At 45.9% G+C, this 25,623-nt stretch overlaps 1 protein-coding gene across 3 annotated transcripts in view; it reads left to right on the top strand.

The window, feature by feature from the left end:
- DTNB (dystrobrevin beta) overlaps nucleotides 1-19,861 on the top strand; it is a 236,698-nt gene extending 216,837 nt beyond the window's left edge. The window contains exons 18-21 of one of the 3 annotated variants that reach the window (XM_036262917.1): nucleotides 11,331-11,490; nucleotides 12,528-12,617; nucleotides 16,242-16,295; nucleotides 19,842-19,861. In XM_036262917.1, coding sequence (XP_036118810.1) covers nucleotides 11,331-11,490; nucleotides 12,528-12,617; nucleotides 16,242-16,295; nucleotides 19,842-19,846 — 309 coding nt within the window. In that variant the 3' untranslated portion in view covers nucleotides 19,847-19,861. Of the gene's footprint in view, nucleotides 1-11,330; nucleotides 11,491-12,527; nucleotides 12,618-12,752; nucleotides 13,553-16,241; nucleotides 16,328-19,841 lie in introns of those variants that run through there. The other 2 variants (XM_036262916.1, XM_036262918.1) reach the window with 2 other exon arrangements.
- The last annotated feature ends 5,762 nt before the right edge of the window (nucleotides 19,862-25,623 follow it).

The following is a 25,623-nucleotide window of genomic DNA, read 5'->3' as shown; positions in this document are numbered from 1 at the left end:
GCATTGAACATTCATTCTCACCAACCTAGGAAAAGATTAAAATCTCCATTTTGCATATGAAGAATCTGAGGTGCCAGAGAGATTAAGTAATTTTCCCAAGACCACATAGCTAGTAAATGGCAAAGCTGGAATCCAAATCAGATAATCAGACTGCAGAGCCTGGACTCTAACCACGGTATTATGTATAACCAGGGACTGAGCAAAGAGTGGTGGTGTCGGACAAGAGTGCCATACCATACCATACAAGTTCGACCTGCCCATAAATAGCATTTAAATATGTCTCATTGAATTTTAAAATATCATTGATAGGTTCTGGCTGCCTTCCTGATCCTTGATTTAGCTGTCTGAATAAGGACCACGCTCTCCTGGGAGCCTGTTTTCTTCTTGTTTCTAATATGCAATCAGGGTGTCTGGTGTTTGTTTTATAGGGACTTTTCCCATAAGGTTCCTGATCGTTTTGCTGAGAACTGGCTTTGAAACCCTGCAATGAGAACTAATGGGATACCACTTTCCAGTAGAGCTGGACAGACTAGGAGAAACAAACAGAAAAAGGGTAATTCTAGTCTTGGAATTTATGAGCTCCCCTATCTAAAAGTTTAAATTTCAACTTTCCTTTGATCTTTGGGTTTATGGTGAGTTTTAATAGGTTGTTCCTTGTCTCAGAAACATAATATGCTTCCCTCTACCACTAAGAAAGATAAACAGACACCTTGCCCCCACCCCTTTAAGCCTGGGGGTAAGCTTTGTACTTGAATAGTGACAGAATCGTGAAGATTGAGAACCATACCTTTCCACCCATGGCCAAAGCTGCAATCACAAAACTTCCAGCAGCCCTACACTAGCTATTTCCTGTCTACAACCACTTTTGCCACAAGTCACCACAGGGAGTGACAGGTTATGTGTAAGCACCAAGTTTCCTGAAGTGGTGTGGGAACAAATATGTGTCAGCCCTCTGCGGACGGACCTCATGGTGGGCTTTTTGGTGGCCCTAACTTTCCAACAGACACAATAGATAAATGTGTATTAATGGTGACAAGAGAAGAGAGACATCATAAGACTCTTCAGGCCTTCTCTCTGGTGTTTCGAAGCCAGGTTTATCTTTAAATGTTACACTGCACTTAAGAGTGCAAGTGGGCACCTTTGCTAAGAGAGGAAGGTCTGCAGGCATTTCCTTTCCCTGTGTTACTTCACCCCAGAGGGGAGCATGGCCTGCTTCTTTGCTTATTTCATGTGACTGTCTCGTCCCCTGCACCTTGTTCTCCATCGTCGGCTCACTTCCATCCCAGGCCCTGTCTGCCAGCCGTCCTCACTCTGGTCCTGTGAGGCAGTTATGTTTGCGTCCTGCAGCAGGATGGACAGTGCAATGGCAGACACCCTTGTTCCTCTTATTTCCATGTTTGATGAGACAGCGTTTTCCTAGCAGAGCAAACCAGCACCAGCTCAAAATAGTATATGGGTTTTGTTTGTTTTTTGACCTTCTCTTGAAGAAAAAAAAAATGTACCAAGTCCATTCCTTATAATCCCATTCTCTATACCATCATGGTTGCCTCACCTAAATTTCAGACTTACAGCTCCTTTCTCCCAAGGTGGTTTTTGGGTTTTTTGTTTTTCTGAAAGGGCTTCTAAAAATTGGCGGTAAAGAGGCCAGTTTGTTTAATTTAAATACACTGCAGCAAAATGAAGGTAATTGTCCACATAGGCCATCTGCTACCTGGCAGGTATCCATGAGTCAGAGAGAGAGAAATGGAGACCAAAGTGTCTCCTTCTGTCACCATGATAACCGCTTAGCTCCGAGTTTTTGTTTGGGTGTATGTGGAGGGGGTTGTGTGGTTACGAGTGCTCCACAGAGGCATAACTCAAAACCAGGCTTCTTGTCACAAACCTCTCTGGGCTTCATTACCTGACTATAATGGGCATCAAAGAGATTTTTTTTTTTTTTTTTAATTTATACCTGTTCCATGAGGAAAAAGAAAGGAGAGCAACAATATTTACGGAGACCCTGCGGTGTGTCAGGCATCATGCTGGGGATGCCTACACATGGCCCAGAACAGCGCATGTTCTTTTTCTGCTAAGACAGTGCCTTTCGCCCTGGCCAGTTTTGCTCAGTGGTTAGAGCGTCAGCCCACGGTCCAGAGAGACCTGGATCAGGTTCCCACTAACGGCATGTACCTCGGTTGCAGTTTGTCCCCGGCCCTGGTTGGGGTTGTGTGGGTGGCAGCCAGTCAATGTCTCTCTGTCACATCGATGTTTCTCTCTCTCTTCCTCCCTCTCTCCCTCTCGCTCTATCTGAAAATGAATGCAAAAGTGTCCTTGGGTGAAGATAAAAAAAGTGCCTTTCTCCCTGTGGCCGGCTCTCTCTGCCACAGCATGTGAGTCCTGATCTCTGCTCGGGTGCCCGCTGTGGGGAAGGATCACCATGTCCTCAGGTTACCTTCTTTGGCATTCTCTGTACCTGTTTGGCTCCAATATTAGATTTGTGTTCTAGACAAGAGACCAAGTCATAATTATGTTTCTCACATTTCTCACTGTTATTGGAAATTGACCATTCTGTCAAAATTATTGGAAATTGACTCTCCTGTTGAAAATCATGGTGAGTTTCAGCAGTGAGAAGTCTTGACTGACCCACGTTCCTTCTGGCTCAGAAACGTTGTGCTATGATCCCAATCTGCCTTGGTTTCTCCCAGCAGTTAGAGGCGATTAGAAGGCCCAGGTACCAGTCTTACCTTTCTACTAATTTATTTGTAACCTTATGACCTCTGTAGGCCTTAGTCTCCTCAAATATAAAAATGAATGTTGGACTAAACCAGAGACTGTTTACCTGGGGTCATGAACCCTCTGAAATTATAAGCATAATTTCTGAGCCATTTTCTTAGAATGTGATACATAGATTTTTCAGGTTCTCAGAGGTTTTGCTGATTTAAAAGCAGTGAAGAGCCAACAGACTAGAGAGCTTCTCAGATTATAACATCTCTCTAGTTCTGTGCTTTCAGCAGAATTGTTTCCAACTACAAGGGACCTCTGTGCTCAGAGAACCTGAGTCACAGGGCATTTATTGTGTTTAGTTATTGAGTAGACACGTGGTGGGCCTGTGCTGTATTCAGGCCTTTGTTATCGGTTGTATTTCAATAAGATTCCACTGTCCTTGCATCAGGAAACCTTAACACACCAAGTAGCATGTTGCAAAGCTTCCCTGCCTCCCAGGCTAACTGCCCCTCTGTGGCAGCTAAAACCCAGAGGCACACAATGCTTTTATACCCTCACTGATTAGCTTATTCCCATTCCCAGAGCCATGTGACTAGTTCCTCCACCTTTACCAACTTCTGTGTGATTCTCAGATTCCCCATATCTCAAGGACCCAACTGTGATGCTCCCCAGCCTCCTCCTGTGCCACTTAGTCTAGATTGGTTTGCATTGATTGCAGTGCATGGCAGTCCCCAAGGGGAGGGCCTACCTCGGAATGTAAAACCCATCTGTGCTTTTGAGAAGAGGTGCAATTGCACAGCACAGTGCTCCAGATTGATTTTAGGATGTTCCTCTGGCCCAGACCTCCAAGAGGGCAAAGAATGAACAAACCTTGGTTCATAGGTGGTTATCAGCCTGCCGAGAGGTTTGCTCTTCACTCAAGCATTGTCTTGAGCTGCATGACCTCCACACGCTCCAATCTGCACATGGATGGAGACACTGTGGTTCAGTGGGAGAGGGGTGGAGCAGAAGTCAGGGGACCTGGATCACTGGAAGGAACTGTTTACAAACTTAGCCTTTCTTTTTTTTTTTAATCCTCACCAAGGACACTTTTGCATTTATCTTCAGATAGAGTGGGAGGGAGAGAGGGAGGAAGAGAGAGAGAGAGAAACATCGAGTGGTTGCCACCCACACAACCCCAACCGGGCCTGGGACAAACCGCAACCAAGGTACGTGCCCTTAGCAGAAACCGAACCCGGGACTCTCTGCTCCACAGGCTGACGCTCTAACCACTGAGCAAACTGGCCAGGGCCAAACTCAACCTTTCTTGAAATAGCCACATCCTCTGTAGAGTAGCCTGCTCCCTGTACCTCCTTACAGGCTTCCTTTGCCTGAGGCCTAGATGAGCATTTTGTGACCCTAAGATGGCTGCTGAGAACCCTTAGAGGAGGATCCTTGACCTGTAGTGTAGTTAGGACCGAAGCAAAGCTGTGATTGCTTGGCATTTCTGAGATGAGGTAACTTGGCAAAAGTCATAGAATCATAGAATTTTATATCTGAAAAATACTTCAGAGACCATCTTGTTGATGCCGCCTAGTTTATAAATGAGAAGACTGAGCCCCATAAAAATTGAAACGCACGTGCTGCAGTCGAAAGGAAAACCCGGCATCCCTGACTTCTAAGCTGTGCTGCTCTTGCTGAACCTCGCTGCTTTCTAAATATCCACCCGAGGGTGGGAAGAGCGAGGCCTGCGACTTTCCCTCTTCTGAGTCATTGATTTGGCACGAGAATGGTCTGTGGATCCTGTAACTGTTGACAAAGAGGGTGAGACTTTCAGTGTCAGGACAAACTAAGGTACTCAGGAACTTAGGCAAAACTCCAGTCAGAACATTTTTTCTTGATTATATATCCTTGCCTCCCCTATCATCCATGGTCTTCATTCCTAGGGTCTTTGGCCTCTCGTGAAAGCCTGGGTCTGGTTTCTTATACCCCAAAATTCTTTCTTCAGTTTTCTCTCAGTCAGAGGTCCTTCAGATGGGACTGATCTAATACTGCATAAAGAAAAAGATCAGCCATAGCATGAGTTACCTATTGCTGCATAACAACTTACCCCAAAATCTAGTGGCTTAGAAGAATAAATATTTATTAACTCAAAGCTGCTGTGGGCCAGGAATCCAGGTGCTATTAGCCAGGTCCTCACAAGCAGAGGGGCAGGATCTCTCACAAGACTGTCATCACCTCCAGGCTCAACACTTTGCATGGTTATTGGCAAGATTCCTCATGGATTGTTAGACTGAGGGCTTCTGTTCAATGCGGCTGGTGGCTGGAAGTCACCCTGGGTTCCTTGCCATGTGGGCCTTTCCACAGGGCAGCTCATGAGATGGCAGCTGGCTTATCAGAGTGAGAAACCAGGAGAGAACGAGAGCGTGGAGGGTGGGGGGTAAAATCGAAGTCACAGTCTTGTATAACCAAATCTAGGAAGTGACATCTCATTCTGATTCATTAGAAGCAGCCACATTCAGTTATCTAGTTAAAGTATTTCACATACAGCTGTATCAATGACTGATAGTTAGTACTCCCTAGAGATCACTGCCTGCTCTGCCTCCTCAGGCAGGGTGTCTGGCCCCAATCTCACTGAGAGAGATTTATCGAATACTTGCCACATGCTTAATGCCGGGTTGGCCTCTGGGACAACAGATAACTGTCATACAGTAAATGTGTTTGAGTTTCACAGGCCACACACTCTTTCTTAACTGGGCTTAATTTCCCTCTTGAGTGCTCATTGTCTGAGCTGTGCACTTAGTCTGCGCATTTCCTGGCAAACTCTGAAGCCAGTCACTTTAGAGATTCTTATCCTCCTTCTTGCGCCTGAGGTTGGTGCTGTGCCTTGGGGACTTACACTGGGTGCTGCTCTATCAGTGGAATGTCCACAGCTGCAGCTTGATCTGTGCTGAGGCCACCATGTCCTTTGCCTATGGACAAGCCTAATTTTCGCAGGCAGCATTCCTGTTCCATGGCTGAGGCATCTAAATTCATAGGCTCACCCAGCACCCAAGATCCTCACATGATCTCATTGAGGTTATAACTAATTGTGAGACAGCTTTAGGCTCTTTGTCTCACGGTATCAGCCTGTGGGAAAACCATCAGCTACTGGGTGCATGGCATCCTTCCTTGAGGCTGCCCAAGCAGCCCAGGCAACGACGTTTATTCTGTTCTCCTCAACCCTCCGAGGCCCAGGAAAAGCCCTGGCTTTGCCAGTGTCCACCTCTTCTGTGATCTCCTGCATCCCAAAAGCAAAGTTTGGCTCACAGGATCTACCCGCAAAGCATCAGACTTCATTGCTTTTTCTGCAAATTCACTCACCTCTCTCCCAGCTTCCTTATCTAATTTGGGTTGGGGCTGAAACTGCTAGATCTGGCTGTTCATAAGCACTTTCCAAAGTAGAATGAGAATGAGTTTTATGCTTTATTATTTCCCCCTCTCCCATAAAAATGGCCAAAAAACTGGAGTGATGGTATTTATAAGGTAAAAGGTAGAGGTGGCTCAGTGGATTGAGCATCATCCCATGGACTGAGAGATCCTGATTCGATCCCCAGTAAGGGGCGTGCAGAAAGTGGTAGATCGATGTTTCGCTTTCACATCCATGTTTCTAGCTCTCTCTCCCTTGCTCTCTCTCTAAAAAAAGTAATTAAAAACATATTTTTTAAAAATAACAAAGAGATGTTACAATATTCCATTATTTGGGTAAGCTCCGTTTTGTTAGTTCAGTCACCAGTCAGTGGCCTTTGGGATTATTTTCACTCTTGGCCTATTAAATTGTTGGCTAATGAACATTTGTGTAGAAGTTTTGGGTGACATATGGTTTCATTTCTCTTGGGTATATACTCAGGAGTGAAATTGCAGGCACATATGGTAAGTTTATGTTTAACGTTTTAAGAAACTGCCAAACTGTTTTCCAAAGTGGTTATACCGTTTAACAGTCCCGTCAGCAATGTACGAGGGCTTCAGTTTCCCACATCCTGTTAGTCTTTTTTATTATCGCTATTTCAGTGGAAAAGGGGTGTCTAGCTGTGATTTCTGTTTTCATTTCCTAATAACTACTCATGTTGAATATTTTTCATGTGGATTATTTGCCCATATGTACATCATCATTGGTGAAATGCCTGTTCAAGTCTTTGTTTTATAATTGGGTTGTCTTCTTCTTATTCAGTTGTAACAGTTCTTTATATGTTCTGGACACAAGGCTTTTTTGTTTTTTTAGTTTATATTTTTTATTTCAGCTTTATGTATGTATAATTAACATAAAATTATAAGATACTTAAAGTGTACATTGTGGTGATTTGATACACATGATGAAAGAATTCCATTCATCTAGTTAATGAACAAATCCATCACCTCACATATACATCTTTGTGTGTGTGTGTGTGTGTGTGTGTAAGAACACGTAAATTCTACTCTCTTAGCAAATTTTAATTATACAATACATTGTTGTCAAGTATAGTCAGTACGTTATACATTAGATCCTCAGACCTTACTTACCTAATAACTGAAAGTTTATACCCTTTTACCAACCTCTCCCTATTTCCCCCACCCTTCATCCCTGGCAACCACTTTTTTCTTCTGTCTCTGTGAGTTTCTTAGATTCCACATATAAGTGATACCATGCAGTGTTTGTCATGTTCTGTCTGGCTTATTTCACTTAGCATGATGTGCTCAGGGTCCATCTATGTTATCACAAACAGTAGGATTTCCTTCTTCTCGTGGCTGAATAATATTCCATTGTACGTATACACCACATCATTTCTATCCATTCATTTAGTTTGTTTCCATATCTTAGCTATTGTGAATAATGCTGCAGTGAACAAGGGAGTTCTGATACCTCTTCAAGATCCTGTTTTCGTTTTCTTTGCATATCGACCCAGAAGTGGAGTTGCTGGATCATGTGGTAGTTCTATTTTTAATTTTTTGAGGAACTTCCATAATGTTGTCCAGAGTAGCCGCACCAAATTATATTCCCACCAACAGTGTACAAGAGTTCCCTTTCTCCACATCCTTGCCACGCTTGTTTGTTATCGCTTGTCTATTTTATGATAATCACCCTAACAGGTGTGAGGTGATATCTCATTGGGTTTTGGTTTTTATTTCCCTGATGATTTGTGATGTTGCACACCTTTTCATATACCTGTTTGCCATTTATTTGTATTTCTTCTTTGGAAAATGTCTATTCAGTTGCTCTGCCTGTTTTTTAATTAGATTGTTTTTTTTTGCTATTTAGTTGTATGAGTTGTTTTATATATTTTGAATATTAACCCTTTATTATCTTTATGATTTGCAATTATTTTCTCATTCAAGTTGCCTTTTCATTTTGTTGGTTTCCTTTGCTGCTCAGAGCTTTTTGTTTGATGTAGTCCCACTTGTTTTTCTTTTTCTTTTGCCTTTGCTTTTGGTGTCAGATCCAAAAAAATCATTGCAAATACCTACAAGTTCTCCATCACATATAATTTGCAAATATTTTCCCCAGTATATGGCTTATCTTTTTGTTTTTCTTAGTGGTTTATTTTTTTTTTAATAGTTTTATTGAGCTGTAATTTACATAACATACACTTCACCCTTTTAAAGTGTTTTTTAATATATTCACAGAATTGTGCAACCATCACTACAACCAATTTTAGAACATTTTATCACTTCCAAAAAGCATCCCATACCCCTAAGCACTCACTTCTCATTCCTTCCAAGCCCCCCAGCCTCAGACAACCATCAATCTAATTTATATCTCTATGCATTTGTCTATTCTGGACATATAAATGGAATTTATATATGGAATATATAAATGGAATTAAACAATATGTGGTCTTTTGTAACTAGCTTCTTTTACTTCACATACTTTCAAGGTTTGTCCATTTTGTAACATGTATCAGTACTTCATTTCCTTTTATTGGCAAATTATTTTATTTAAATCATTCATCAGTTGATGAATATTTGGATTGTTTCCACTTTTGGGGTATTGTGTTTAATGCTGCTATGAACACTTGTGTACAAATTTTTGTGTAGATATAAGTTTTCATTTCTCTTGGAGATACACACATAGAAGTGGAATTTATGGGTCATATGGTACTTAATGTTTAACCTTTTGAGGAACTGACAGACTGTTTTCTAAAGTAGCTATACCATTTTAGATTCCTACCAGCAGCTTATGAGAGTTCCAATTTCACATCTTTGTCAGCACTTGCTATTGTCTTTTTTTTTTATAGCCATCTTCTGGGGTGTGAAGTGGTATCTTCTGGTAGTTTTGATTTGCATTTCCCTAATGGTTGAGCATCTTTTCATGTGCTTATTGGACATTTCTATGTATCTGGAAAATGTTCAAATACTTTTCCCACTTTTCAATTAGGCTACTTGTCCTTTTATTGTTGAGTATAAGAGCTCTTTATATATTCTAGATACAAGTCACTAATCAAATATATAATTTGCAGAAATTTTCTTCCATTCTGTGAGTTGCTCTTTTACTTTCTTAAAGGTGTCCTTTGGAAAAGAAACGTTTTAATTCTGATGAAGTTTAATTTATGTATTTTTTAAATTTATCTTTATTATTGAAATTATTACAGATGTTCCCCAATTTTTATTCCTTATTGTCCTCCTCCACCCTGCTCCACCCTCCCAAGCCCCCCAACTGCTCCACTCCAGGCCTTCACTGCACTATTATCTATGTCCATGGGTTATGTTTATATGCATGTAAGTTCTTTGGTTAATCTTTTCCTGCCCCTCTTCCCTCTGAGATTCATCAGTCTGTTCCATGCTTCCATTTTTAGCTATGTTTCTTGTCATATCTAAAAAGTTATTTCCTAATCTTTTCTTCTAAGAGTTTTATAGTATTAGTTCTTATGTTTAGTCTGATCCATTTTGGAGTTTTTATATGAAATATGAGATAGGGTCTAAGTTCATATTTATTTGTACCACGGAAAAATCTCAGCATGCTAAGTGATAAAGGCAAACTGCAATGTGATATGTGTGGTATGATACCATTCATGCAAAATTTAGAAACATGAACTGTCAGATATTGTTCATAGTTACATATGTACACACAGGTTAAAAGTTTCATACCAAAATCTTTGATAATGGTTGCCAATGAAGGGATCAGATGAGGGGACTGGGACAGGAAAGAATTGGTGATGAAAGGGATCTTCAGATTTAGTTGCAGTATTTTTAAGCTGAAATAAATTTGATACAGTATTAACAATTATTCATTTTGGCAGTATATTTTGTTATATTTTTTAGCTTTCTCTTTTTTTTTTTTTTTTTTGTTAAGTCTCAGCTGAGGATATTTTTCCATTGGTTTTCACATAGAATGGAAGGAAAGGAGGGAGAGATAGAGAAACATTGATGTGAGAGAGACACATCAATTGGTTGCCTCCCACATGACCTCAACCAGGGCTGGGGATCGAACCTGCAACCCAGGTACATGCCTTTGACTGGAAATCGAACCTGTGACCCTTTGGTCCATGGGCTGACTCTCTAACTGCTGAGCCAAACCAGCCAGGGCAGCTTCCTCTGTTTTTCACATGTCTCTAAATACACACACACACACACACACACACACACACTATCAAGCCTGTTTGGCCAGATTCTGTTTGGGGGGTAGGGGAGTTTTGAGCTAGATACCAAAAAAGATAATTATCTTCATTTGAACTCATTTGCACCCTTCAGCTTATATTTCCCGTTTTGCTTCCATAGAAAACCCCAGTCTATCTGCCACACTCAGTTTCCCTTGCTCTGAAGAGCAGCAGAGTAAATCTCAGTGAGCTCCCTGTAACTCCATTGCTCCACGCTTTCTCCAGGATTACACCAGAGCCTTCACAAGGAAAGTTCAGTTTCCACTAAATGTGTGCATTCTCACCTAGTCCCTGCAGGATAGCCACCAAAGACCTCACCATGTTTGTTTGACACGTACAGTGTGACAGGCCAGATGACCCTGCTCCTGGGAAGCAGCCCGCTGCTGAACTGACACACAAGCTCAGGCACATGTCGCCTGAGGTCTGGGAGCTGCAGAGGTGCAGAATACATGGCGTCGCCCTTGCCGTGGAAAGACGTATCCCAGCATCTCCCACTGATGAGCTTCATAGCCTGACACATCCTCTTGCATCCTTGTTTTTCTTCTATAAAATGGATACAAAAATATATGCCCTGTCTACTCACAAGGTGTTGTGAGGACCAAATGAGATAATGTCCATGAATTTGTTTGCAAACACAAATGAAAGAAGTGTATGTATTATTTCCCAACTGTGTGACCCCAGCCCCTCTCAGACCCTCACCCAGCTTCTCTGCTCAGTCTGCCCACCAGAAAGGCCTGCGCCTCTCTGTGCTAGCCTCTGCTTTCCTTCCCCCTTTCCATCCATTCTTCTGACCTTCTCTCTCCCTCTTTTCCCTCCTCCCCTTTTGTTTCCTCCCTCTCCCTTTCTCTCTTCCTTTTCTTCCTCTCTCCAGTCCTGGAGGCAGCCTACCTAACTCCTTCCTTTCAATAATAATGCCTGCATCGCTCCACGGAACTGAAGCCTTCTTGGCTGGCTCAGGTTGACTAAGGAAAAGGACTTCTCCCTTCTTCGAAGAGGTAAGATACCTGAGATAACATTTTATCTCTTTGATTCTCCCAGGCTCAGGCCACAGGATCGCCACATACATCACCCACTCATGGAGGCAGCCGTCCAATGCCCATGCCTGTCCGCTCAACATCTGCTGGCTCCACGCCCACACACTGTCCACAGGATCCGCTGAGTGGAGTTGGGGGAGACATGCAGGAGGCCTTTGCACAAGGTCAGTTTTAGTAGCAGAGTATAATGGAGAACTGAAAGGGTTTGGAAGCATAGACAAGATCTTTACTGAGGTTTTTCCAGTTTCATTTCTTCTGTGCACCTAGGTTTAAATGATCAGATTTTTATATATAGTATAAATAAGTCAAGTGCTGTCCCCTTCTATTTGATGGGCTGGTCTCCAATGGGAGGTCTGCAGGCTTTGTATGTGTGGGAAGAACAGACCTCCTGGGTTTCTATGCTCTTTTTTCTGGGTTGTGAGAAGAGTGTTATCCTTTGGGTTTTGCTTCCTCCAGAGGAATTGGATGGAATAATTCCCAAAGTTGTGTGCTTGCCCTGGAAAGTCTTTAGAACAAGCAAGAGAAGGAAGCGTGGAACCCTAAATAGGAACTTGCTGAAAGCACATTTGGTGTCAGATTGTCGCAGTCATCTGAGGAGCTAGCAGCCAGCAGGTTACATGGTTGGGAGAAGATGAGGTGGCTAAGGAGTCTCGTTGGGTGGCAGCAGGAAACGGAGGTGGCAGTCCTGGAGAGTGAAGTCCTGCTAAGACTGAGGAGCACCTTGGAGCAGTATTCATTCTGGAGCCCAACTCTTTTGATTGTTACTGAGAAGCATGGAGTTGACTGGGTCCTACCCTTCACGTGGAGAAGGAGAGGGAGGAGAACAGTGGACTTGGGTGCCTCGTGCTGCTGATGTGTCTGGGAGCAGGTGGAGCTGCTGCAGCCCCATGTCCCTGCAGGGGTGGGGAATCTTTTTTCTGCCAAAGGCCATTTGGGTTTGTATAACAGTTTTCCCGGGCCATACAAAATTATCAACTTAAAAGTTAGCCTGCTATATTTTGTCAGGCTAATTTGGTGAGGTGTGTGATGTTAGCTGGTATCGATTTCATGGGCTTCATATGGCCTGTGGGCCAGACATTCCCCGCCCTTGGTTAGGTATTCTGCCCTGTGTCCAAAGGCCTAGCAGACTTAGTCATTTGCTCTGTTCTCTCTTATCCACACCCACCCACCTGGCATCGCCATCTGCTCTGATTCTCCTCAGGTACGAGGAGAAACCTCCGCAATGACCTGCTGGTGGCTGCTGACTCCATCACCAACACCATGTCATCCCTGGTGAAGGAGCTCCACTCAGGTGAAGCCGAGTTCCCACCCAGCCTCATACCTCTCCTTCTGCACACCCTCCTCACTTCCTCACCACATGGTAAAATGTCATCACAGAGCACAGACCACCTCATTTCGCCACTTGATCGGTCCTTTTGCCTTCTAGGAACACACTGGAGAGTTTCACCCAGAGCGTCTCTCTCCTCAGAGTGATCACACAGAGATAATGACACATTGAGGTTTCTCTTAAGAGTACACTTTGTGAAACAAACACAGTTCAGCACTTAAAGACATTTAGATCTCTAAGTACAGTTAGGCTCCTTCCTCACCGACTGTGTCTTTTATCTGTGCTCCATCCACAGCTGCTCTTTCCTAGGCCCTGTTCCACCATCTCATTCTGCAGCCTCCCTGGATAACTGGCACCGAATCAGCTGCAAAAGCTTCTGGACTCTCTCCCAGCTGCCTTTCTGCTTGCTTCTCTTTGATTTGGTTTTGAAACCCTATTCTCTCCTTTTGTCCATGACTAGGCTCTGATTTCACTTGAAGTTCATGACCTGAGTCTGCTGCTTCCTTCCCTCCTCATGTTCAGTCTCATCTATGACTTCTCCCTCCGTCTCTCTGTCACTTGACTATGTCATTGATTTTCCAGAGAGCCTTTCCTCCTGGCATTTTTCCCCTTACATAAAACCCAGGAAGGAGAGAAAAAAATAAAAGGCCATTCCCATATCATCATATCTTTAAGAATCCTGTGACTCCATCAGTTTTGTAGCTGCCAGATATTTGCTCATTTTTTCACAGTGGTCAGATTCCCATGTGATATATTACACAAGCGGTTCCCTTCCTAATTGCTGTAGGTCACTCATCCTGATGGCTCTCTTTTGTGTTTTCTGACCTAATGCAATGCTTTTAAATACCTTGAAGTGGCTTAGGTTATTAACTTAAAATATAGAGCAGTTTTTCCATGGACTGTTCAAACACACAAACTTATTCAAACACGTACATGGAAACCTTCAGGAAAGCCAGCCTTGTAGCTCTGCAGACCTAGGCTAGAGCACACACCTCCAGTGTTGTCATGGGCCCACACCAGGGTCTGGCCCATGGCTTCGCTCCCAAATCTTCCTATTTTCTTTAAGAAACTAAATATGTGGCCTAAGTCAGCTTTTCCAGTACAGTTAAGATAAGATGCCAGTTTTCCTGTGCAGGGAGCAATATGGGGACACTGTCCCCATTCTGGTACTATTTTTCAGTCCCTGTCAAAAGCACTGACCCCTCCATCCACACACATAAGCAGAGGAGCTGACTGCCTTTGAGATGACTTCACAAGTGACTAGAAAGTGCCTTCCCTATTATGGCTCCCCACAGATTTCAGAAATCCCACTTTTAAAGGGAATTTCTTACGGGATTTCAGGCCATGGAAATTAGGCACACATGTGCCTCTTGGCCACTTATGAGGGTCTATGCAAAATAAGTGGCTCATGAGCATTACACTAGCATGAGAGGCAACAACATCATTAAGCACATGCAGACCAAACAGCTTCCCCAAAACTACACATTTAGGGGAGTGCTTGGCAATCTCTTCCAGTAGGAAAGAGTGGTGTTAACCAAGTTATGCGGTGTGTTTGGAAGGCATCTTACAGCTCACATTGGCTAGTCCCCTTACCTTAGAAATGCAGTGAATGGTTATCAGAAAAGTAATCTGCCTAAAGTTATGCAGCTTGAAGGGGCAAAGCTGGTCCTTGAACTTACGTCTTAAGAACATTAAGTCAGCCCTGGACAGTTTTGTTCAGTGGTTAGAGCGTTGCCTCCCAGACCAAAGAGTCACAGGTTTGAAGGGCATGTACCTCGGTTGCAGTTCATCCCCTGGTTGGGGTCATGCAAGAGGCAACCAGTCGATGTGTCCTTCTCACGTCAATGTTTCTCTCTCCCTCTCCCTCCCTCCCACTCTATCTGAAGATAAAATAGAAAAATATACTCCAGTGAGGATTAAAAAAAGAACATCAAGTCAGTGCTCTTACCACTGCCCGTATCCCACACAGGACAAAATGTCAAATCTGTAGTCCCACGGGGGCCCCTGTCACTGATGTTCTGCTCTCTCAAACACTGAAGTCCATAAGTAGAAGTAAACTAAGTCCACACACAGCACAGTATCTCCATAAAATGCAGAAATAAACTTTTTTACATGCGAGACGGCCAGTGTCTCAGTGAATGGAAGAGCCATACCCAACACTAACCCATTTTTACTGTCACTATGAAGGTTCTGTTAGGATGAGATTAGATATTCAGATTACCTTTACATATATTCTATATAGTGTGGACATGCTATTTAGATACCTAGTTCGCCTACTTCATCTTTTTTTTAAATATTTTCACAAATAATGGAATCTTTGAGTTGGATACGATCTTAGAAGTCATTTGCTCCAGCTTGCCTCCCAATATAAAAGTTCTCTGTTTGAATATTTCTAGTGAGCTCATTCATGGCCAATTCTCATCACTGGGAAGTTCTTCCTTATCAGGGAGCCAAAATCTGCCTTTCTGTCACCAATTTATCTTTGCTCGACCCTCTGTAAAGCTACCAAGAGTAAGTTCAATTCCTCCTCTTTATGTTGCCTTTCAAGTATCTGGTGGCAGATAACAAGGCTCTCCCTAAGCTTTATTCCTCTTTAGGCAACTATCTGTGGTTCCTTCAGCCATTCCTAATGTGACATGATTTTCACATGGCCATCCTGCTTGCCCACACTGGGATGTGGCTGAGTGTTTCAAGGCCCCAATTCAAAATGAGTTCCCAGGGCTGAGTGTATGTCTCCATCTTGTAGGGGGGTCTTCTCCCAGCAGAGCACAGTGAACTGTGACCTCCCTGAGCCGACTACGGCAAAAGCAACCTTAGATGGCATTCATTTTTTTTTTGTCATACAGCCACAATGCACTGTTCAGTCATTTTAAGATGGTTGTTAGCGCCCTGGCCAGTTATGCTCAGTGGTTAGAGCATCAGCCCACAAACCAGAGAGGCCTGGGTTTGGTTCCCGCTAAGGGCACGTACCTCGGTTGCAGTTTGTCCCTGGCTCTGGTTGGGGTTGTGTGGGTAGCAGCTAGTCGATGTGTCTCTCTCACATGGATGTCTTTCTCTCTCCCCCCCTCTCTCCCTTTTGCTCTATCTAAAGATAAATGCAAAAATGTCCTCAGGCGAGGATAAAAAAAAAAAAGATTGTTGTTAGCTAAAACCTAACAACAGTCTTTTTTTTTTATGGAAGCCAGTGTTAATCAAGGTGTTCCCCAACATGCACTTTTATGGTTGCTTTCTTTAATCTGAATGCAAGATATTAAATATATTTCTAGTAGATATCATCACCTTACCCAAACGGGCATAAAGAGGCAGCCACACCCACCTCAGTCACCAGGGAAGACTGCAGCAGTGTAGGTGATATCAGACTACTCTGCCTGCTTCTATGGGCTTAGGATTTCTGAGTAGGTTCCCTTATACACAGTGCAAGGGACTGGGCCACCCAGGGTACAGACTACATGAGGTAGTACCCTTGGAGGCTGCAGCCATGAGCCGTTTGCTAGATTTTATCCCAAGCCTCCTAAGTTACTCCCTTCACCTCCTTCTATGCTTATCCTGTGTCAAGGGTCATGGGCCTTCTTGGACTTGTTTTCACAGCAGAGGAAGGTGCAGAGGAAGAAGAAGAGAAGATGCAGAATGGGAAAGACAGAGGTAAAGGCAGCTCAACAGGACCCCTAGTTTGAATGGGAGCCAGAGCAACGTATCCCCTGAACAAACTTCCCCCTCCTTTCATTTCTGCTTTTCTTCCTGCTTCCACCTTTCCCCAAAGCTTTCAGACCCCATAGTTCTTTCTATCTACTTTTCCCAGCTGGCTCAAGTCTTTCCCTAGAGATGGCAAGTGTCAGTGGATCAGCAAAGCTTCCTGATTCCTGATACGATGACAGATGGTTGGGATACAGGAAATAGATACAAGAAAACAAAACATGGCCCTTCGCTTCAAGGAGTTTACAAATTAGTTAGGAAAGCGAGATGCAAAATAAACAGAAGACAAAAAGAAGTGGCAGAAAAAGTTCATTAAACTTTGAGTGTATGATTGTAAATACAGGGAAGGTTTCTGAAAAGGAAGAGATGATTGTGGGCAGACCAGCTGAATGGTTTTGTGGCTTCACAGAAGAATGAAAAGCAGTAAAGAGGTGTCAGCAGAAGTCAGTGTGGGTATGCCTCGGAAATCAGTGCGGGGTCGGATCCAGACCCGCGCAGCAAAGCGAGTATCACAGTAAAGCCAGTCCTTTTGGTTGGCGAAGGGTCTTGCTTTCAATTTGTAAAAAACACAACATCTATGAAGCACAATAAAACAAGGTGTGCCTGTAATACCTTCCCAGCCATATTATATATAAAACCTACTTGATACCTATGTGTAAAGAGCTGTGCTAAATGATTTCCACATATAATCTCATCTAATCCTTAACAACCCTGTGAGATATAGAATAACATTCCCATTTTACCAATGAAGAAATAGGCTCAGAGAAATTTAAATCATGTAGCTATTAAGTGACAGATACTGGGTTTGAGCTGGGTCTTTCTGACTCCTAAATTCATGCTCTTAATCTTCATGCTTCAATCTTCTGTGTTATGCTGAACAGACAACAAAATTCTTTTTGGATGTTTGAGAGTTAGTGGTTATTTCTGTTACATATTAACGTGGCTGTTCCTCTAAAACGTGAGCTCCACAAGGCAGAGATTTTGGTCTGTTTTGTTTACGTTGTATAACCAGTGCCTAGAACAGTGCCTGGCACGTAGTGGGATGTCAGTAGATTAACAGTTCTACAGAAATAAACAGGGTAAATGCTAGAGAGCACCTTGTCAGGGAGAGCGGTGGCGTGCCGTCCTGCGGCACTGAAGGCATAGAAGGGCCCTGTTGGCTGCTCCGCACGGAACACACCCCTCTCTCATGTTTGATTCCACAGCCCCATGAGGGGAAGATTCTGGACAAGGCTCAGAGCAGTTCAAGAACTTGCACAGGTAGTAAGTGGCAGAGCTTGGATTCAGCCCAGGTTTCTCCATCTCCAGCACCCATGCTTTAGTCTGAGCAGATAATAGACTGAGTGAAGTGAAGAAAGGGAGGGTAGAAAGAAGTCAATACAGGCCTGGAAGCTGTGATGGGAAAGGAGAAGCTCCATGGGATGGGGGTGTGCTGCATTGTTTGCCATGAGGACGAGTGTGGATAAGAGAGGGCTTTGGAGTAAGTCGGCAAGGACACTGAAATCACCAGGCAAGAAACTGGGAGCAGAGGAAAACATCCTTCAGGTGCTGAAATCATTCAGTGAACCAGAGCAAGGCCTGGGACAAAGTGGACAAAAACTGGGATGAATGGATGAGAATGACATGTTTGGCATGGATGTCAAAGGTCAGAAGTAGAGAGTGATGGTGTTTGAAACATCTAGAAATGCTACAAAGAAATGTAGAGCATACTGACGTCCCTGTGCCAATTGGAGAAGGAAGAAGGCAGGAGGGTTGTAGTACAAGAGGTGAAAAGCAGATACACAGAGATAAATTTACACTATGTAAACACATGCTCCAAACACAAGCATGCACGCACGCACACAGTCCAACCAGATCCTGGCATTCATGTGGATTGTTCTTGGCTGAAGATATAACAGCTGCTGCTTTGGTCTCTCTTCCCATATACCTTCCCTTCCCCAGTAGCTTTGCCCACAGCCTCTCATCAGCCTCCCTTTGCTCCCCCAAAGCACAGAGGACTCTGCCCTGACCACTGGGGCTTTACGTTGACCCTCGGCTTCAGCCCTCAGTCCTGGTTCAAATCTGGATGTAGGCTGCGTCTCACCTATGGACTGGGTATGGTTTCCGTCACCTGGTGTCTCCTGGCCTTGGGGCCCCTGTCTTTACACCTGTGTTGCCCTATCACCGCTCCTCTTTCTGTCCCTCTTGCTTTTAGTATCACCTCTCTCTTTCAGTGCATATACTAGAGTATACCTATGTGAAATCTTTTGTGAGAATGCCTAAATTTCTATTTCTGTGGCTTTTAGGTGTCATCCCAGAGGGGAAGAGTGTTAAGAGTTGGGATGAGAGATGGATAGAGTTTTAAAATGTCTGACTTTCAACATTGTAAAGGTCCTAGAATATGTCCCAGTAGCTAAAATGTAGCTGTTTTGTATGTGTAGTTCTAAAACGAAGTGTTTTGATGGACAGACCTTCTGATACTCTGCCATGATCTGGGTGCATGAGTTTTTACTATGTTGACATTGCAGTAGGGACTGTCACCCAGGCGTTAGAGAGCAGTAACTGTCTACCATAAAGAGAGAGATTTGCTTCTTTGGGGTTGTGATCAAGCTGACATAATATAAACGCAACTTAGACCTTGTCAGGCAAACATAGTCTGATCAATGCAAACACCTTGAGAGCCAAATGAACACTTTTGAAGAACTATGACAGCCCACCACATTCACCCCCTCGAGCCTCTCCTTGCTCTACTTGGCTCTGTCTGGCTGCATCCTGGGGAATGCTTCTGCTCTATTGGGATATCCTTCCTACTTTGCATCCCTTCACCCCTCACCTTGAGTGGTGAGTACTTTTAACCAAGACTATATAGGTGAAAGACGAGCTGAACTTCCCCCATGTTACTTCAGAACCCTAAATTTTCTCAGCTACTCCAGAGCCTCGTGTTATACTCCTGTGTTCTTCCGAATTCCCTCTCCCAGAACCTGCTGTTCATGGTGTTGAGAGCTGTCAGTCCAGTTTGCACACTTAAAGAACACGTGGGTGTCTGATAGCCTGGTAGCAGTGGCCCTCCGTGAGGACAGACAGGGTTTGAGGGTCCGGCAGTGTTTGTAATTCCAGGGTGAGTGAGAGCATGATTTAACAGGAAGGAAATACTGCCTTATTACAGTGTAACTCACTCTCACCTGGTTCACTTTTGGGACCAGAGGGCTGTGCCCCCTGAAGTAACTACTCCCTAGATTTAAGGTGGCTTCCTCTCCATTTTAGTATTAGTAGTTCCTTCTCCTGAGAGGCGCTGGTCTCCGTGGCTGTTTTGTCGGTTGCAGTTGCTGGTTGTAGGCAGTATGGTGCTCCTCTGTTTTCATATGTGGTCAGGAAAGTCGGCCTACAAGGAACAAGGGGAAAGGCAAGTCCAGAAGCCCATGAGTACGGGGGTCAGGGAGGCCCCGGGAGAAGATCCAGGGGGTGAGAAGACCCTGGTCATTACCTCAGCGTGTTGTTTGTGTCCCTGCTGCACAGGTTAACAGAGGAGCCACTGGGACAGAGAGGAAGTGCGGGTGAGTACAGCGCATGCTGTTCCCCCCACGGCCCCTTTCCTTTCATAGTTACGTCTGCCTTTCCCTCCTCCCTTTCTGCAGCCACCCCTCCCAAGCCAGACCCATCTTAACAGGTGGAGAACCAAGTCAGGGTTTTCTTGAAAGAGCCCAACTGCACCTCTTCCCTTTGCCAAGCCCCACCAGCCTACCCATTCAGCCTGGGTCCCAGGCCCTGCCCCTTCTTGTGCCTGGGCCTGGACTCAGGCAGGGCTTGATGCCACCTGTGTCAGGACTGCGTCCTGGGGCTGCGTCTGCCTCAGTGCTCCTGTTTTCCCATGGCCCCCATCATTTCTCCCTGGGGACACAAACCACAGCCCGAGTGCCCTTGAAAATCCATCACCCAGAACTGTCACCTGCCGCAGTTCTTCACCGCAGACACCTGTTTCCATCATGCGGAATCACACTGACTCCATAAGCCAATCAAGCCATTTCCCATGGTGCCTGGCCAAGCTGTATCTTCTCACTTCCTTAAAAAAAAAAAAAAAAAAAAGTACAGATTTCCCTCAGGCACTGCCCATTGCCTTTAGGAACTAGTCTTTCACATTTTTCCATTTTAGGACCTTGATTCTTACCTAGTTCCAGTTACAAGATGTTGTAGCTTCTGGGCATGCTCGTTAAAAGGACAGGGCAAAAATAATTGAACTACCAATATGTTCCCAAGAAGAGTCCTTTCAAGGATGCCTTTGGTGCAGCCAGGAGAGTTCTCTTTGTTTTTCATTCTTTTCTTCCCTCCCCTCCCCCACTTCTTGTGTTTAATAGTTAGGCCATCTTGCTTCGTTACAGATCTTTCAAGCAGAAACACCAGGGCTGCAGCCCCATGGTTCAGAAAAGGAACTTCCCCAGACCCTTCCAAGTAGTCTCATCCTGGAGCAGCCTCCAGGCCTTTTCCTGACCACCCCCACCCCTCCAGTCTCCACCAGGTCCTTGAGATGTGGGCTGTGTTCCACTCCACCACACCTCCGTCTGTGTTAGCCTGCACTGACTCAGGGATCCTGCTAGCTACGGATGGGCAGCGCCCAAACTGCTGCCCTGGAAATCACAGAGCCCCCAGGGCTTGGGCAGGCTTTTACCTAAACTCTGCACACTCACACAAGGCCCTTCCCTACAGCAGTGAGGCTGCCTCAGCTAGCAAGGGAGTCAGGAGCTGACCTGCCCTTCCAGAGCCTGCCAGTGTCCCAGGACCTGGGGGACAGGGAAAGGCAGGTCAGAGCCATCTGGCTCACCCCCTGTTCATGCAGATGAACACAGGTAACGAAGGCCTATAACCCCAGAACTTGGTGCCAGAAGTAGAATCTAAACTGGGTCTTCTACCCCTAGCTTTTCTCTGACTCTATCAGAAATTAGGAGAAACTCACCAGTGGTAGAGAATCAGGTGAAAAGCATAAAAATTCAGTGGGCTCCATTTCAGAGACCCTAAGGTGTGCTCTCTTTCATGTGGTGAAGACCTTCTTCCCTCCCACTCAGTATTGACAGGCATGTCTCTGACCTCTCTGCCCTTCTCTTCAGTCACAATTCTTCGCAAGAAACTACCACATTCTAAACCTTGAACTGCTAACTCAGTTTTTTCTTTCTTCCCTGGAAACATTTTCTGACCCGGTGACCTAAGCAGGACTCCAAAGGTTCTAGGTGCCTCCAGAAAAGAGAGCATGCCTTTCCCTAAGGGGGGATGTGAGTATTGTCAGCCCTTTGCATCTCCGAGGTTAAGGAAACATCCCAACAGCCCGTCCCTGCAGAGACCTTACCCCCAGCAGATGTTAGCAGCATTTGCTCGGAGATTCTCGGCAGTGCCCTTGAGTAACAGTGCATCTGTCCTGCACAGGCACAGGGGACGTGGAGCAAGCTGGCATCAACCTGAGGAAGGCGAGGTCCTCCCCCAGAGGCGCATTCCTGTCCATCTTTCCACTGCACACCTGGATCAGGCTTGCAAGCTGCAGATGTCACCACCCACCAGGGAGAGGGGAGTCAGTGGGAAGTGGGAGGGGCCACCTGATGTCTTGCTGGTGGGCAGCCCCCTCGCACAGTCCTGCATGAACCAGCATCTCCCCTCAGGCAGAGTCTCATCTCTGCCCAGGAATCTATTGGGAGGTCGAAAAGACAACAGATACAGCACAAGTGTCCTGTGTGTGTGACCCTATGGAGTTCTTGCTGGCATCTTGCCAGCATGTGGGGTGCTCCCCAGGGTGGGGGCACAAGTTTCCATCCTACCTTTGACCTTTAAAAACAAACAGATTTTCTTCCTTCTGTCGTGCAAACACATCTTCAGGCCTTGCTCAGTTCTAAAGACATTCACGCCCTGGCCACAGTGCTAAAAATAGTCTCCTTCCTTTACTTCACACTGGTTAGGCTTCCGCCGCCCTGTTTGATGCTGCTGCTCTGCAGCCTAGGTGGAAAGGGGGAGCAGAGAGCTCTGTGCTGCAGCCCTGGATGGTTCCTCCTCCAGCAACGAAAAGGTTCTGTGCTGCAAAGCTGGTGGCCCGCCACCAGGGAGCCCTGACCTGTGACCACCAGAGGGAGCCCTGCCTGGGTGCTGTGTTCTCGCAGCCTGTCCCCAGCTCAGGGCTCCATTCTATGCCGCACAAATGGTCTTCAATTCCAAGTCCCAGGTGCTTTGCGTTTATTTTTTTCTCCTCCTTGGGCTCCAGGATGTTATTTTTAGTAGAAGAACTTCTATAAATATTTATAAAGGGCAGTGACTGGAATGAAGTGAGAGGCCCCACAGCTGGCTCTCACCTCCCCCCAACACGCCTCTGCAGACCCCTGCCCACTGCCTGAGGAGGTCTATTCAGAGCCAGTGGGCTCAACCCAGCCATACACAGAGTCCCATGGAGACCTCCTGAGGGAGCAACCAGGATAAGACAGGTAGGGTTAACTCCCTATCCTTCCCCCTCCATTGTCTCTGCTCCCACGATGACTCTCATTCCCAAAGGAAGGCAAGGTTTGTGTGTAGGAGTGCTGCGCACATGAGGCCCACCAGCTCCTCGGTGTCATAAGTACTGGGATGAGGGGCAGGTGCAACAAAACTGCTCCAGAGAGATGACTGCGAGAAGGAAGGTGGGAGCCAGGAGCTGTCTTCCTTCAGGTGTAAAGACCTCTCCCCCTCCAAGCCTCAGGAGGAGCCCCTGCACCTGGCGGAGGGTTTGTCTCCCTACAGCAGTGAGCTGAGGCCCTGGAGAGCCAGCAGGGGCTCTGGTAAAAGAAAAACATTGGTGAAAATGTGCTCCCACACACTCTGACAGTGGGGATCCGGGCTTGCCTGGAGGACCCTAAGGGGCAAGGGTGAGTGTAACCATATGGAAAGTTCTGGGGGATAGTGCCAAGCAATAGTGAGGTGAGGTATGGGGGGACTGCACAATCTCGGAGGTAACACTGTTGGGTGATTGTGCTTCCCCCACAACCCTGACTTATCATGCTTTGTGCCCTGCCCCTGAGGACAGGTCAGAATCCCACCTCCCAGCCTCTGGCATGAACAAGCACCAAAACAGCCACGTGCTCAGGCCAGCTGATGTGCATGTGGTCTCCTAGGCCCTGTGTGAGCCACTCTGCTCCTGGGAGGCTGCCCTACTCGACAAGGCTGATCACCACCCAGCAGGTCTGTCTCTTTGCCTGCCTTTGCAAAGGAGAGGCCCAGAGCTCCCGGCCTCCCACTATTTATGAGCACCTGGAGAAAAGACTGGAGAGAGCCACAGGGAGGGTCCCAGATACCAGCCTGACAATGCGTGGGGTGTTTCTTTTTTATATAAATTCTTGTTCACAGTGATTTCTTTGAGAGCTGGAATATCCACCATTATCTAAGGCCCCCGAGGTGCCTCCTGACTTCTTTGTATCTCACTTATATCAGAACCTTAAAGCTGGGTCCCTTTCCTTACCCCTGACTGGAAACATAAGTGGCCATTCTATAGTGGGCACTTCCTTCCTAATTCTGTGACCTTTAGGAACCTAATTGAACCTAGGTAGATAATCTTTTGAGATAACTAGCATACCATAAGCTGTCAACATCATGGGCCCCTTAGGGTTGGTTGGTGTTTTGTAGCTATGAAGAAGACCCTTATCCCAATGTATCCTGGGTCTTGAGGAAGTCGCCCCCAGGCTCAGGTCTGTAAATTTCAGCCATGCTGAGGTTCCGTTTATTTTCACAGCCTCATCTACTGGATGTGGTTTATCCCTGGCAGACTCCCCCTCTTCTGCCTTGCTTACGCCCTGCTCCTGTAGCCTGTGACAGCTTCAGAAAGGTACAGTTGCTATGGCAATGCCTAGAGCCATCTGAATTCCTGCTGCACCCACCTTCTGGAAGAAAAGGGCTAGTGAAGAGCCATTCAATGGATTCCAAATCTAGCCTTCCCTGGCCTCTCTGCCAAGGTCAGATGCCTGGAAGTGTGGCATGTGGGTAGCCCATCTTCCCTGGGAAGAAACTCCATAGTGCAAATCACATTCAACTGGACAGGTTCTCCATGTGTGGATCAGACCACTAAGTGAGGCTTCCTACCTGGGGCTCTTAGGTAACATACTACACCAGTGGTTCTCAAACTTAAAATCCCGAGTGCTTGTTAATATGTAGATAGCTGGGTCCCAGCCCAAGAGTTTCTCATTCAGTACCTCTTGTGTGAAGCCAAAAAATTTGCAGTTCTAACAATCTCCTGGGTAGAGTTACTGCTGTGGGTCCCAAGGGCACCCTGTGAGGACCACTGAGGAGGAGAAAAGCATCCACATCAGTGCAGGAAGCCATCTCCAGTCAGGTGGAGAAAGAGTCGGCTGTCTAGAGGAAGAAAAGGGGGTGGGGCTCTGCAGGCACATTTCTTGGCCAGGGGGACTGGGGAACGGGTGCCGGGACTGGTAGTCCTATACGTTTCTTTTTGGTTCCCAACAATCAATGAACAAAGACATTCCCCTAGATGTGAAGGAGGGGCAGGACCCCAAGCAAGGCCTTGAACTTGCAGAAGACCAACTTCCCAGTTGCCTCATGGCTGAGTGGGTCTATAGAGTATTACTGGGGGGGGGGGGGGGGGGGGTCAACAGCCTGCCTGGCTCAGGAGGGAGAGAGGAAGGAGGAGTGTCCCAGGCACCTAGCCCCCACAGTTGGAGCTTTTACACCAGGATACTTTCCCCAGAATGCAAAGATCATATTCCACACTAAGCAGTATTTAAGCCTCAGCTGGGCTGCTTACCCTCAGCCTACCTGAAGCTCCAACTCCCGTGGGCATTATTCTCCTAAGAGGAAATGATTGCTAGAGAACTTAAGGTAGATGTTGCAGGTCTGCCCAGCTATGAATAGCAGATGCTAGGGATTCTGACGTCTTCTATCCACACTTAACCTTAGCCAAAAAGCCAGGTCTCTAGGTGGTGGGCTTGGTGTCTCTTGCACAGGGTTGTGCACAAACAGGTGGAGCATGCTGGTGCCATCTCCCCTCTGCCTCCTACCCCAAGAGGGGACAGCTGGGTTAGGGTTGGTGTTTCGGAAGGACTGTGCCTCTAAGGGCTACCGAGGAGGAAGCCATGCAGAGAAGTAGAGAGCAGGGGAGGCAGAGTGCAGAGGAGCAGCTCGGGGGCTGGATAGGAGCCAGCAGATGTTGGCTGTGAGGGAGTCAGCCTGAGCTTCCTCCTGGACCAGCTCCTGGAGATGGGAGTCAGGTTGGACAACAGGTGAGTGTGAGAAAGGAGGCCTCCAGCCTTGAAGCATCTGTAGACTCCTCCTCTTCCCTTGACTGCTG

Source organism: Molossus molossus, unplaced genomic scaffold (assembly GCF_014108415.1).
Source record: "Molossus molossus isolate mMolMol1 unplaced genomic scaffold, mMolMol1.p scaffold_m16_p_15, whole genome shotgun sequence".
NCBI lineage: Eukaryota > Metazoa > Chordata > Mammalia > Chiroptera > Molossidae > Molossus > Molossus molossus.
This window is presented reverse-complemented; position numbering and strand designations above follow the sequence as displayed.